This window comes from Suillus discolor, assembly GCF_016758755.1.
Source record: "Suillus discolor strain FC423 chromosome Unknown F5147scaffold_21, whole genome shotgun sequence".
Lineage (NCBI taxonomy): Eukaryota > Fungi > Basidiomycota > Agaricomycetes > Boletales > Suillaceae > Suillus > Suillus discolor.
This window is the reverse complement of record NW_024541268.1, coordinates 129628-144297: the sequence shown is the minus strand read 5'-3', so window position 1 is coordinate 144297 and position 14670 is coordinate 129628. Positions and strand designations below refer to the sequence as shown.

At 50.9% G+C, this 14670-nt stretch overlaps 1 protein-coding gene and 1 non-coding gene across 2 annotated transcripts; both read left to right on the top strand.

The window, feature by feature from the left end:
- The first annotated feature begins 549 nt into the window (after positions 1 to 549).
- F5147DRAFT_t72 lies at positions 550 to 629 on the top strand. The gene has a single exon. It is a non-coding gene; the product is annotated as a tRNA-Ala (tRNA).
- A 1039-nt stretch (positions 630 to 1668) lies between these two features.
- Positions 1669 to 14547, top strand: F5147DRAFT_796950 (uncharacterized protein; the record flags this gene model as incomplete). The annotated part of the gene is given in 21 exon segments (XM_041443185.1): positions 1669 to 1840; positions 1893 to 3249; positions 3302 to 3605; positions 3658 to 5059; positions 5117 to 6034; positions 6094 to 6932; positions 6982 to 7846; positions 7902 to 7997; positions 8050 to 8251; positions 8301 to 9929; positions 9984 to 11037; positions 11089 to 11795; positions 11844 to 12354; positions 12409 to 12489; positions 12546 to 12756; positions 12813 to 12919; positions 12970 to 13007; positions 13027 to 13573; positions 13624 to 13711; positions 13770 to 14456; positions 14512 to 14547. The coding sequence occupies 21 exon segments, from the start codon at positions 1760 to 1762 to the stop codon at positions 14545 to 14547; spliced, it is 11760 nt and encodes a 3919-aa protein (XP_041293924.1). The 5' UTR covers positions 1669 to 1759.
- Between the last annotated feature and the right edge of the window lie 123 nt (positions 14548 to 14670).

Here is a 14670-nt window from a genome sequence, read left to right as displayed (position 1 = left end):
GTTTTTTGATAGCAAAAACCTGAAAAACATCACGATTCCCACATGCTAGTCTGTTCTTTCTGGCTCGGACACATACTCTATGCGGACTTCATTACCAACATATTTAAACCTTAGCCATGGCACTCTTTTCACCACTTAGCCCTTTATCCATCCCGTTTTTCATTCTTTCTGCATGCGGCGGTGGATGGGCTGGTGATCTTTATTGAACGTTTACTTCGAAAGGACTATGCTATGTTGCATCTTTATCTGCGATTTTGTCATCTAGCTTTGATTGACTGACGTTTTTGACGATGTATTTAATACCCGTACCAACTGCTGAGCATTTAGCTCATGCACATGGGTCGGTGGTGGTTCATATGAATTGCCATGCCAGCCTCGACCCTTGTGTGATTGAACCGTGATTTCAAGGGCCGGACTTTGTCGGCGGGGACCTTGGTGACTATATTGTAACCTTTATTACTACGCAGCATTGGACATTTGTGTCATACTTATCTTTAACGTGTCCTGCCTTGATCCCCCATGCCCTCAGGGCCCTGAGCGCTTATTCAAGGGCATTTAGCGCAGTGGTAGCGCGTATGCTTTGCATACTAGCATGTATAAGGTCCAGAGTTCAATCCTCTGAATGTCCATTTTTTTGCGGTGAACTGGTAGATCGCCATGTGGAACTTGACTTTGTTCTTGGTGTTTGAGACTCTTGTGTGTGATCAAGCAAGGAGATATGAAGATCGAAAAGTACTTGACAAACAAGTGAGACCCATATGATACAAGTATGGCGGTGCCGCGGGGATAAAAAAACATCCGCATGAAACATTACAATGCATTTGAATCTTATTTCAAGGTCGTTCACCAGTAAACGAGAACAACCTACTTAAATTCAATAGCTGACAGAGAAACGACGGAGGTGCCCGTCTGTGATTGTGGGGTATTGACGAAGATTAATGGGGGAAGACACTGGCAGAGTTACGATATGAGAACGACCCCTTTAAAATGAAACAACTGACCACCTGTGATCGTGGGGTATAAAGACTGATTAATGTAATAATCACTTGAACATCATACTGTTGGAATGATAAATACTTTATACCAGCGCTATCTCGATCTAATACAGTTTTTCAAATCAAAGTTACCTAGGCGGAGACAGACCAGCGCTGAGTATCGATATGGGCCGGGGTTTGAAGCTTGCTAGTGAGTGCGACCCTATCAGAGCTAATCGATTGATGAGTGTGCTGATGGAAAGGAACATCGTGTAGGTAAAACAACACATGTTGATACAGAGTTGAATTAAACAAAACGCGTGTGCTTTGCATTTGCCTCGATGCATGTCTCATTTTCCGTTGTGTGGGTACGAGGGTACTGACAAGAGACAGGGGTTAGAGTACGTGTCTTGCCACGGGATAAAGCGATGAATAAATTTATGTCATCGCCAGTTATCGCCAGCTTCGTTTGAGAAAGCGAATAGCTTTTCATGGAGGAAAGCATGGCTCGACCAAGACTGATTATCACGGAAGTTCCATATCGATGAACACGCTGCAGTAGATAGAATTCACGAAATTAATACCTTGGTATAGCGTTTTTATCGGTCTAGAGTATTACGTAATCACGTGACTTGTATACAGTTTTTGGGGGAGTTGACGCCTGAAACCAAAAAAATTAAATACACTGGGGAGTACCAGGCCTATAAAGCAAACTTCTGAACCCTGTCCTCTTTCTTCCACTCCCCTCCTCACGTCGTTTCCGACGTCCATCGTATCCCTCCAAAATGTCAGTCCAGAACGGTGACGCCGTTCACGAAAACCAATTTGCTACCCGTCCACTAGTAATATCCATTGCAAATGTTAGAGTACGCGTCATTTTTTCATGGCATCTATCTCTTGTTGAAATTAGCTTTTCAGGTGTCCATTCCCGTCTCTACCCAAATAGACGAGTGGATCGCTGCTGAAGTCCTTAGAGATGACTTCATCTTGTCGCAGGAACGCGTCGATGTCGCTGGCACCGTCGCTGACCCAGAACGCCCATTACAAGCCAACGTAGATATCTTCGCACGTTTCCTCGCTTTCATTGCACAGAGGACTTCCGATACATCAGACTGCGTAAAGGCACGCATCTCTCTACTCGCTCGCGTGTTCACGCATTTCGTCTCCTCATATCTTACCGATACCGACCTCTATTCTTTTGTAAACCCGTTCGATACCGAGGTCCGCACTGGAATTCTCGCAGCTTACTTTGCTGCACGTGCTACCCTAGAGAACCATAATGTTGCAGATATTGCCGCTCCCCCTGCTTCTGCCCTCCTCACAGCCGCTGATGACTCCGAGGCATCAATGTATGCGCTTTTTGGCGGTCAAGGGACCAACGAGGTCTACTTTGACGAACTTCAGTCCTTGTATGACATCTACAAGCCTTACGTTTCCCCTATAATTACGTCCATCACAAATGACATTCTCCTTCCCCTCGTCTCATCCCGCCAGGGTTGTAGCTTCTACAATTATGGCATGAATGTCGCGGCATGGCTCGCAGGCACATCTCCTCGTCCCCCCGTTGAATATCTTGCCTCCATCCCAGTCTCGCTTCCTTTGATCGGTCTCACCCAGCTGGTGCAGTACCTTGTCATCTGTCACGTCTCTGGATTCACTCCCGGCGAGCTCCGCGATCATTTCGCTGGTGCAACTGGCCATTCGCAGGGCGTAGTCTCTGCTATCGCCATTTCTGCCTCCACATCCATAGAATCATTTAATATCAACGCTAAGAAGGCCCTTCGATGGCTCTTCTTTTGTGGTATGCGCGGGCAGGAAGCATTCCCCGTGCTTGCCCTAGAACCAAGCATAGTTCAAGACTGCATCGATGGAGGCGAGGGTGAACCCACGCCCATGCTTTCGATCACGAACCTGTCGCTCGATGCACTGCAGCCCCATCTCGACTCTACAAACGATCACCTACCCGCAAACGCACAGATCGCTGTCTCCCTGTTCAACGGTCCCAGAAACTTTGTTGTGACTGGTCCTTCACGTTCCCTGTGTGGGCTTGTCACAAACTTGAGGAAGGTACGTGCATCATCTGGGCTTGACCAGAGCAAGGTGCCGTTTTCGCAGCGCAAACCTGCGTTCGGTGTCCGATTTTTGGTGGTCAATGCCCCCTACCACAGCGCGCATTTGAAGGGCGCTGCCGAGAAGTTGTGCGATGAAGATCTTGAAGGCGAGGAGCTTTGGACTCCAGAAGAATTGGGGATTCCGGTATTCAATACCGAAGATGGTGCGCATATAGTCACTTCAAAACACGTTTCTGGCTAATTTGATGATTATAGGTTCTGATATGCGTACTTCGGAGACATCTATCACGCGTTCGTTATGCGACCAGATCTTTACGTCTCCTATTCACTGGACGCTCGCAACTGGATTCCCCGAGACCGCGACACACGTCGTTGACTTTGGTCCCGGTGGCCTGAATGGCATTGGGCCTCTCACAGCTCGTAATCTTGAAGGTCGTGGCGTGCGTGTTGTCACGCTAGGCGACAAGGGCCGTGGCGAAGCGGAACTCTTTGATACTGAAGAAGTCAAGTACGATGAGTGGTGGAGCAAGAAATACGCGCCAAAACTTGTGAAAACAAGGTGTGTCAATCAAGGACCGTGATTCATTTCAGATTCTGATATGACATGATAGCGATGGTACTATACACCTTGACACGCCTTTCTCGCGCCTGCTCGGGAAGCCTCCGATCATGGTCGCTGGTATGACACCCACAACGGTGAAAGCGGGCTTCGTCTCTGCGGTTCTCTCTGCAGGGTACCACATCGAGCTGGCAGGTGGAGGTCACTATAACCCTGCAGCGCTGCGTGCAAAAGTTGCCGAGATTCAAGCACAAATCCCTACAGGCGTCGGCCTCACGCTCAACGCCCTCTACATCAACCCACGCCAATTCGGTTTCCAGTTCCCCTTGTGGCAGGAAATGCGCCGCGAGGGCTTACCTATCGAAGGTTTCTGTGTTGCTGCTGGTATTCCTAGCACTGAGAAAGCAGCAGAGATCATTGATGGATTAAGGAAGGCTGGTATCCGGCATGTGTCGTTCAAGCCGGGCTCGGTGGATGGTATCAGGCAGGTCGTCAACATTGCGAAGTCTAATCCTGATTTCCCTATCATTCTTCAATGGACGGGAGGTCGTGCTGGTGGTCACCACTCCTACGAGGATTTCCACATGCCTGTGCTGAAGACATACAGCGCCATGCGTGCGCAGGAGAACTTGATTCTTGTCGGCGGTTCCGGGTTCGGAGGTGCTGATGATGTATGGCCATATCTCACTGGTGATTGGTCAAAGGACCTCTACGGCCAGCAGCTCATGCCATTTGATGGTTTCCTGTTCGCGTCGCGCGTCATGGTGGCCAAGGAGGCGCACACGAGCTCCAGTGTGAAAGATCTTATCGTTGGAGCGCGTGGTGTCGATGACAAGCAATGGGAAAACACGTACGTAAAGCCTACTGGCGGAATCTTGACGGTGCGCTCAGAGCTGGGCGAGCCAATCCATAAGGTCGCTACGCGTGCTGTGAAGCTCTGGAAGGAGTTTGATGACACCGTCTTCAAGCTCCCGAAGGAGAAGCGCAGCCCTTGGCTCGCTGAGCGCAAAGCGGAGATTATCGGCAAATTGAATGCAGACTTCGCGAAGCCATGGTTCGGTTGGAAGAAGGATGGGAGTGTTGCCCTCGATCTGGGTGATATGACGTATGAGGAAGTCGCTCTACGCATGGTTCGTTTGATGTACGTCTCGCATCAGAGTCGGTGGATCGATTTGAGCTTGAGGAACTTGACGGGCGATTGGTTGAGGCGCGTAGAGGAGAGGTTTGCAGGTGTCAATGGAGGGTTGAAGGCTAGTGTCCTGCAGAGCTTCACAGAGCTGGACGATCCCAGCAAGTTCGTGGAGTCGTTCTTTGACAAGTATCCTGCTTCGAAGACTCAGTTACTCGCTGCTGAGGACCGCGCGTACTTCCTTACAATCTCTCAGCGCGCAGGCCAGAAGCCAGCGCCCTTCATTCCAATTTTGGACAGTAGCTTCGAGGTGTGGTTCAAGAAGGTTTGTCTCAATTAACCCTGTATTGCTAAGGTCGCTCATAATGACGGATGGGTACAGGATTCACTTTGGGCCGCAGAGGATATCGAAGCCGTGTTTGACCAGGACCCGCAGCGTGTGTGCATTCTTCAAGGACCCGTTGCTGTCAAGTACTCCACAGTCAAAGACGAACCAATCAAGGACCTTCTTGGTAACATCACTTCCAGCCTCATCGCGAAGCTCCTCGAGCACTCTTATGGCGGCGACGTTTCTAAGGTGCCAACTGTTGACTACCTTGCTCCTGTCCCAGAAGAGACCGAGACTCCCGATAGCGTTGCCTGTGAAGAAACCGCGACGAGCGTGACATATACTGTCGGTGATGTCATCCCGGACACGAAGGAGTGGTTGCAGGCGCTGTCTGGTTCAGAGCTGAGCTGGCTGAAGGCGTTGTTGACATCTGACACTATTGTTCAAGGCGCTGCATACATTGACAACCCGCTTCAACGTGCCCTTGCACCGAGACGTGGGCAAAAGGTGGTCATGGGCATGGAGAAAGGCTCCCCAACATCTCTGACCTTTTACGGTGCTGGTCGCTCGCATGGCACGCACAAGCCCGATTTCAAGGCTGTTGAGATCCAATACACTGCATCTTCCAATCTTATCGACGTCACTTTCTACGAGGACAGGCGCGATGTATCCGTACCCCTCGCTTTGCAATTCAAATACGTACCATCCACAGGCGCGATCCCAATCCACGAAGTCGCAGTCGGCCGCAATCGTCGCATCAAAGAGTTCTACTGGAAGTTGTGGTTCGGTGACGACGAAGAAATGCCCGAGATTGATATTCATGAAACATTCATAGGCCCTGAGGTCACAATCTCTGCCGAAGATGTGGGGATGTTCTGCGGTGTTGTTGGTAACCAGAACGAGGCGTTCAAGGCAGCGCGCACGGAGATTGTCAAGGCTCCGATGGACTTTGCGATTGTGACTGGGTGGCAGGTATGTCGTTGGAGGTCCGTATGCTTTAGGGTCTTAAACTGACTGGGACGATGGCATAGGCGATTATGAAAGCTATCTTCCCTGTGTCCATTGATGGGGATCTGCTGAAGTTGGTCCACCTCTCGAATGGCTTCCGCCTGGTTGCCGGCGCAAAGCCCTTGCTTGCTGGCGATGTCTGTATTGCTGACGCACACATCTCGTCGGTTAAGAACACGGATGCTGGCAAGGTCGTGAAGGTCAAGGGACATGTTTTCCGTGATGGGAAGCCCGTCATCGAGGTCGTTTCGTCGTTCCTTTACCGCGGCCGCTTCATCGACTTCGAGGATACTTTTGAGACTATCAACGAGCCTGACTATGTCGTGGAGATCGCCAGTGATGCTGATGTCGGTGTCATGCAGTCTAAGGAGTGGTTGAGCTGGGAAGACCAGTCGACACCTCTCAAGGCTGGCATGACCCTCGTTTTCCGAGTGCAATCACAGGTCACGTTCAAGGATAAGACCACTTACCGGGATGTCACCGTCACTGGTGACGTGTTCATGCGCGATCAGCTCAAGCGCTTGAAGAAAGTCGCGTCAGTGGAGTTCGAGCAGGAAGGCTGCCACGGAAACCCTGTCGTTGCGCACCTTGAGCGTCGGGGCACACAGGAAGGTCGTCTCACACAACTCACCAATGAGGGATACACAATGTCCAGCAATGTCTCTACCACGTTCAATGCTCCACTTGCAAACGAACCATACTCGAAAGTCTCAGGCGATTTCAATCCCATCCATATCAATCCTTATTTCGCAGATTACGCATCACTCCCTGGTACCATCACTCATGGCATGTGGTCAAGCGCTGCCACACGCCGCTACGTCGAAAACATTGTCGCGGAAGGCAATCCTGACCGTGTCGTTGCGTAAGTGAAGTCTCCAGGATGCTTGATCAGAGGACTGAACTTTGTCTAGATATGATGTCTCCTTTGTCGGTATGATCTTGCCTGGCGATGAGCTGAAAGTCAACATCCGCCACGTTGGCATGCGCGACGGCAACATGGTCGTCAAAGTCGAAACGTCGAACCAGCGTGAAGAGAAGGTCCTCGAGGGAACTGCAGAGGTCGCGCAGGCTACCACCGTCTACGTTTTCACTGGCCAGGGCTCACAGGAACCCGGCATGGGAATGGATTTGTACAACAGTTCTTCCGCTGCTCGCGCGGTCTGGGAAGGAGCCGATGCGCACTTACTCGCCGTGTATGGTTTTTCCATTGTTGAAATCGTCAAGGACAACCCGAAGGAGAAGATCGTTCACTTTGGTGGTATCAAGGGTCAGGCAATCCGCCAGAGGTACATGGACATGACCTACGACACTATGGACAAGGACGGCGTTGTCAAAACTCACCCCCTCTTCGCCGACATTGACATTCGCACCCCGAAATACACCTTCAGCCACCCTAATGGTCTCCTTTTTGCTACTCAATTCGCACAAATTGCGCTTGTCGTGACCGAGAAAGCCGCATTCGAAGATATGCGTGCCAAGGGCTTTGTCCAGAAGGATTGTGCGTTTGCTGGACACTCGCTTGGTGAATACTCTGCTCTTGCCTCCATGGCTGATGTCCTCCACATATCCGCTCTTGTCGATGTTGTTTTCTACCGTGGGATCACGATGCAGCGGGCAGTCGAGCGTGATGCTCACAACCGCTCCAACTATGCCATGTGTGCTGTCAACCCCAGCCGTATCTCAAAGACTTTTACCGATGCTGCACTTCGCGAGGTTGTCGACACCATTTCCACTCGTACGAGCACGCTGCTCGAAATCGTCAACTACAACGTCGAGGTCAGTGCTGTCTCACTTTGAGTTCTTTCTCGTCGCTAACATGTATTTTGTACAGGGTCAACAATATGTTTGCGCTGGAGAGCTCCTTGCTCTTCAGACGATGACGAACGTCTTGAACTACTTGAAGGTCCAGAAGATCGACATTCAGAAGGTTTGTACTCCATCCTATCGAAATGATCGCAGCTTACCGTTAGCATCTATAGCTGACTGAGCAATTCACTGTCGAGAAGGTCAAGGAGATGCTTGGTGACATAGTCATGGAGTGCTTCGAGCGCGCCAAGGAGCAGCAGCGAGCAGAGGGCTACATCAAGCTTGAGCGTGGCTTTGCAACTATTCCTCTTCCTGGTATTGATGTGCCCTTCCACTCTCGTTACCTCTGGGCTGGTGTCATGCCTTTCCGTGCCTGTAAGTCATGAATGTACATCACGCCAACCTAGCTCATCACTTTCTCTAGACCTTTCAAAGAAGATCAATCCGTCGCTTCTCAACCCTGACATGCTCATCGGAAAATACATTCCGAACTTGGTTGCCAAGCCATTTGATATCACGCGCGAGTACGCGCAGCTCATCTATGACCAGACGTCTTCACCTCGTCTCGACAAGGTTCTTAAGAAGTGGGATCAGGATGACTGGACATCCCCTGAGCAGCGTCAGAAGCTCGCATACACCATCCTTGTTGAACTCCTCTCATACCAGTTCGCATCTCCTGTCCGATGGATTGAAACCCAGGACTTGTTGTTCACTCAGTATCACTTCGAACGTCTCATCGAGCTTGGTCCTTCACCCACGCTGACTGGCATGGCCACTCGCACTCTCAAGGCCAAATATGAGGCGCAAGATGACGCAGTGAGCCGCAAGAGAATCATCCTTTGCCACGCCAAGAACGTCCGCGAGATCTACTACCAGTTCGAAGATGAAGTTACCGCAACTCCTGCTGCTGAAGCTCCTGCAGAGTCAACGTCTGTCCCCGCAACTGCTGTTGCTGCACCCACGCCTGTCGTAGCTTCACCTTCTGCAGGTCCCGCTGCCTCCATTGAGGATGCCCCCATCAAGGCCAACGATATCCTCATGTCCATCATCGCACAGAAGCTCAAGAAGAAGATTGAGGAGGTTCCTTCAAGCAAGACCATCAAAGATCTCGTCGGCGGCAAGTCGACTCTTCAGAACGAGATTCTCGGCGACTTGCAACTTGAATTCTCATCTGCCCCTGAGAAGGGTGAAGAGCTGCCTTTGGAAGAGCTCGGTTCTGCTCTCAGCGTTGGCCACTCCGGTGCTCTCGGCAAGTACACTTCGGGCTTGGTGTCCCGCATGATCGGTGGCAAGATGCCTGGTGGCTTCAACTCATCTGCCATCAAGACGCACTTAGCAAAGACTTGGGGACTGGGATCGTTACGCGCTGACGGCGTCCTTCTACTCGGAACCACGATGGAGCCTGCCAAACGTCTCTCTTCGGAGGCTGAGGGCAAGGCATGGCTTGATACTGTTGTCGCCATCTACGCTCAGCGTTCTGGGATCTCTCTCTCCAGCGGAGGTGCTGGAGGTGCCGGCGGTAGTTCCGGAGGTGGTGCGACCATCAACAGCGAGGAGTTCTTGAAGTTCCGTGCTGAGCAAGAGCAGTTTGCCGCTCAGCACGTTGAGCTTTATATGCGTTATCTGAACAAGGATTCTCGTGCTGGGGAGATTGCGTTTGACAAGGAAAAAGCCAATTCTGTTCAATTGCAAGCTCGCTTGGATGCCATTACGAAGGAGCATGGCGATGCTTACATTGATGGTATTCAACCTGCTTTCGACCCCCTTAAGGCTCGTCACTTCGACTCCTCATGGAACTGGGTGCGACAAGACGCTCTCCTGATGTACTACGACATCATCCATGGTCGTCTCACCACTGTCGACCGCGAGCTTACTGCCCGCTGCATCGCTCTACTCAACCGTGCCGACCCCGAACTTCTCATTTATATGCAGTACAACATCGACCGTTGCGACGCTAGTAAGGGTGATACCTATGTTCTTGCCAAACAGTTCGGCCAGCAGCTCATCGACAACACGAAGGAAGTGATCGGACATCCTCCAGTGTACAAAGATGGTAAGCACGCAAACTGATTTGTATCCATCACCGTTAATCACGTTTTCAAACCAGTGACATTCCCCACTGCTCCTCATACCGAAGTCACGGAGAAAGGTGATATTGTCTACTCCGAAGTCGTCCGGGAGAATGTTCGCAAGTTGGAGGCTTATGTCGAGGAGATGGCCAGTGGAGACACCATCTCCACTGTAAACATCCAGAAGGTGCAAGACGACGTTTTGAAGCTGTGGACTGTAGTCAGATCGCAACCCGGTATCAGTCAAGACCAGAAGAACCGCATCAAAGCATTGTATGAGGGTGTTGTTCGTTCTCTTCGGAAGGGTCCCGAACAAATCCGCACGCGCACTCGCAGTCGTCGCTCTTCTTCCCAATTCCTTCGTCCGCAGATCTCCGCCGCCACCAGCGTGTCGGCAGACAAGGTTCCCCTTCTCCATCTCAAACGCAAGGTAGGCAGCAACTGGGAGTACTCCAGCAACTTGACTGGCGTGTACCTCGATATTCTTCACGAGATTGCAACTTCAGGTACTACCTTCAAGGACAAGAACGCTCTTCTCACTGGCGTCGGCAAGGGCTCCATTGGTGTAGAGATCTTAAAGGGTCTTTTGTCGGGCGGTGCCCATGTCGTTATCACTACATCCCGTTACAACCGAGCGACCGTGGAGTACTACCAATCTATCTATCAGAGCTTTGGAGCTCGAGGGTCGGCCCTTACTGTTGTTCCCTTCAACCAAGGTTCCAAGCAGGATGTTGAAGCACTCGTTGACTATATCTATGCCACACTCGGTCTCGATCTCGACTACATACTGCCCTTCGCTGCAGTGCCCGAGAATGGCCGTGAAATTGACGGCCTGGATGACAAGTCTGAGCTCGCCCACCGCATTATGTTGGTGAACTTGCTGCGCATCCTCGGTGCAGTCAAGAACAAGAAGGCCTCTCGTCACTTCGTCACCAGACCAACGCAGGTCATTCTTCCCCTATCTCCTAATCACGGCCTTTTCGGCAACGACGGTCTCTATTCAGAGTCCAAGATATCTTTGGAGACATTGTTCAATCGTTGGAACTCGGAGAGCTGGGGCGAGTATTTGTGCTTGGCTGGTGCTGTTATCGGGTGAGTATCGTCACAATTTTCTCCCACTGCTCGGTAGCTTATACCACATAGGTGGACCCGTGGTACAGGTCTCATGGATGCCACCAACATTGTCGCAGACGAAGTTGAGAGTCACGGCGTCCGTACCTTCTCGGCGAAGGAGATGGCGTTCAATATCCTGGGTTTGATGCACCCATTGCTCTTCAGCATCACCCAGGTTGAGCCTATTTGGGCTGACCTCAACGGTGGTATGGATCGTCTCCCTGACCTCGCTGATATCACAAGCCGCATTCGCATGAACCTGAGCAAGAAGAGTGAACTTCGTCGCGCTATTGCGCGTGACAATGCTCTTGATTTCAAGGTTATCAATGGAGCGGAGGGTGAACGTGTCCTGCAAACCGTCAATGTGGTCCCGCGAGCAAACTTCACATTTGAATTCCCTGTCCTGGAACCTACTTCATCCCTGCATGATCTCGAGAAACTCCGCGGCATCATCGATCTGGAGAAGGTTGTTGTCATCACTGGATTCGCTGAAGTCGGTCCTTGGGGTAGTTCCCGTACTCGTTGGGAGATGGAGGCACGAGGAGAGTTCACGATTGAGGGTTGTATTGAGATGGCCTGGCTCATGGGTTACATCAAGCACTTCGATGGGCGTCTCAAGGACGGTTCACTGTACGTTGGCTGGGTTGATTCTAAGACTGGCGAGCCTGTCGACGACAAGGAGGTCAGAAGTCGTTACGAGAAGGAGATTTTGAGTCACGCTGGTGTACGGTTGATTGGTGAGTCGCTTCTCGACGTTTATTAGTCAGTTATGAATTCCCTCACAGAACCTGAGCTGTTCCGCGGCTATGATCCCAAGAAGAAGGTCTTCAACCAAGAGATCGAGCTTATTCATGACTTGGAAGCAATCGAAGTTGCACAATCTGAGGCCGAGAAGTTCAAGTACGAGCATGGCGACAAATGCGATATCTGGACTGGAGAAGGTGACCAGTGGTTCGTCAAATTCAAGAAGGGTGCGCGCGTATTTGTCCCCAAGGCTTTTAAGTTCAGTCGCCTCGTTGCTGGTCAAATTCCTACCGGATGGGATGCTGGCCGCTACGGTATTCCGCCAGATATCATCGCTCAAACAGATCGTGCCACTCTCTGGGCCCTTGTTTGCACCGCTGAGGCTTTGAACATGTCTGGAATCACAGATCCCTACGAACTATACAAGTACTTCCACCCCTCTGAAATTGGCACGTGTGTGGGCAGCGGCATGGGTGGTACGGAAAGTCTTGCGCAAATGTTCAAAGACCGCCGTGAAGAGAAAGATGTTCAGAACGATATCTTGCAGGAGACGTCAGTCCACCTCACTTTCCTTGACGAGTATACATGATTGACCTATCTTCACAGTTTCATCAACACTACTGCCGGATGGATTAACCTCCTGTTGATGTCTTCCAGCGGCCCAGTGAAGATTCCTGTTGGCGCTTGGTGAGTGTTTATAATGATTCATAGGTTGCTGTTCCTCACGTTGTCTCAAATGTCAGTGCGACTGCACTTCAATCTCTTGAGATCGCCTCCGATACGTTGTTATCTGGGAAGGCGAAAGTCATGATCGCTGGTGGATTCGACGACATCAGCGAGGAAGGCTCTTATGAGTTCGCTAACATGAAGGCCACGAGCAACGCCGAGACTGAGTTCGCCATGGGACGTGAGCCTACTGAGATGTCCCGTCCCGCTACAACTACTCGCTCAGGCGTAAGTTGTCTGATCCATACCCCAGATATATTGAACTCACTGACTTTGCTTAATAGTTCATGGAGTCCCAAGGGACTGGTATACACATCATTATGACTGCGAAGACAGCCCTGGAAATTGGTGCTCCTATTCGTGGTATTCTGGCATTCACGTCAACTTCCACGTAAGTTTTCGTCAAACCTGAATGACGTACAATTAATCACTGTTCTACAGTGACAAGGCTGGACGATCTATCCCAGCTCCTGGTCGCGGTGCTCTTTCTGTCGCAAGAGAACTCCCATCGAAGTACCCCCCTTCCTAGTCTCAGTCTTGATTACCGATCTCGCCAGATCGCCTTCAGACGCAAGCAGATCTCCGAGTGGCTCGATCACGAGCTTGCTCAGCTGCAGGAGGAGATGGGTGCTCTGCAGGCTGGTGGCAAGGATGTTGACAAGGAATACTTCTCATCCCGTGTTGCTGATATCGAGAAGGAAGCTCGCGGCCAGGAGAAGGAGGCCTTGGCTACGTATGGCATGCTAGAGGGTACTGATGCTCGTGTGGCTCCTATGCGCCGTGCACTCGCGGTGTGGGGCTTGACAGCAGATGACATTGGTGTCCTCTCAATTCACGGAACGAGTACTGGCGCGAATGAGAAGAACGAAACGCAGATCTGGCACAACATCTTCGAGTCCATGTCACGCACCCACGGCAATGCTGTTCCTGTTATTGCTCAAAAGAGCTTGCTTGGCCACTCGAAGGGTGGTTCAGCGGCGTGGCAGATGGCTGGTTTGTTGCAGACTGTCATTACCGGTATTATCCCAGGTAACCGCAATAGCGAGTAAGTACTCCCTCTCCGGTTTGGCTCCCCCTGTTCATGGCACCTTTTAGCAACATTGATGCCCGGTTCGAAGCTCATCACTTCCTCATGTTCCCATCGAGGTCTATTCATACCGATGGTATCCGCGCCGGTGTCATGGTAAGTTTAATTGATCTGTCTTCAAAGCTTCATCACGGGCTAATACTGTGGCTATTAGTCATCCTTTGGTTTTGGTCAAGTCGGGGGCACCGCAGTTGTTATTCATCCCCGCTATCTCTTCGGTGCTCTTGAAACCTCCGATTATGAGTCATACAAGATACGCAACCAGTCCCGCGCGCAAGAGGCATACAAGGTTATGACTGAAATGATGACCTCCAACACCCTTGTCAAGATCAAGGAAGGCCCGCCGTACAGTCCCGAGCTGGAGCAGGCGGTTCTCATGAATCCCATGGCTCGTGCTACCTTCAACCCGAAGACTCGCAGCTACTCGTATGCTGCGAGCCTTGATAAGAGCATTCCGTTTGATACTGCCAACGCCAAGGTTGTTGCAGATGCTCTTGCGTCAAAGGGATCTGTAGCAGGAGTCGGAGTCGATCAAGAGTTGATCTCCTCCGTGCCATCCTCTAATCCTTGTTTTGTCGAACGCAACTTCACTGAGGCTGAGATTGCCTACTGCCGCGCCCAACCGTCACCTCCGTCCTCCTTCGCAGCTCGATGGGTAGGAAAAGAAGCCGTGTTCAAGTCGCTAGGTGTGCCATCAAAGGGCGCTGCCGCTGCGATGAAGGATATCGAGATTCTGCCTAACGAGTCTGGCGTTCCAACTGTAACTCTTCACGGCAACGCGAAAGCTGCTGCACAGGGTAAAGGGATCACTAATGTATTGGTGTCCTTGAGTCATTCTGAGGTATGTCTCGTGAACCCACATCACCAAATCATGACCTGACATATGCTTTCAACAGACTGTTGCTATCGCTTTTGCTCAAGCCTCGTCGTAGAAAATCGTTCACCTTGGACCTTCATGATTGGCATGTTTTCGAAAATTCAATACTTTACGCATGAATGAAATTGATATCCGTTGTTGTAACATAGAATAGACTGGAACATAATATATTTCTTTG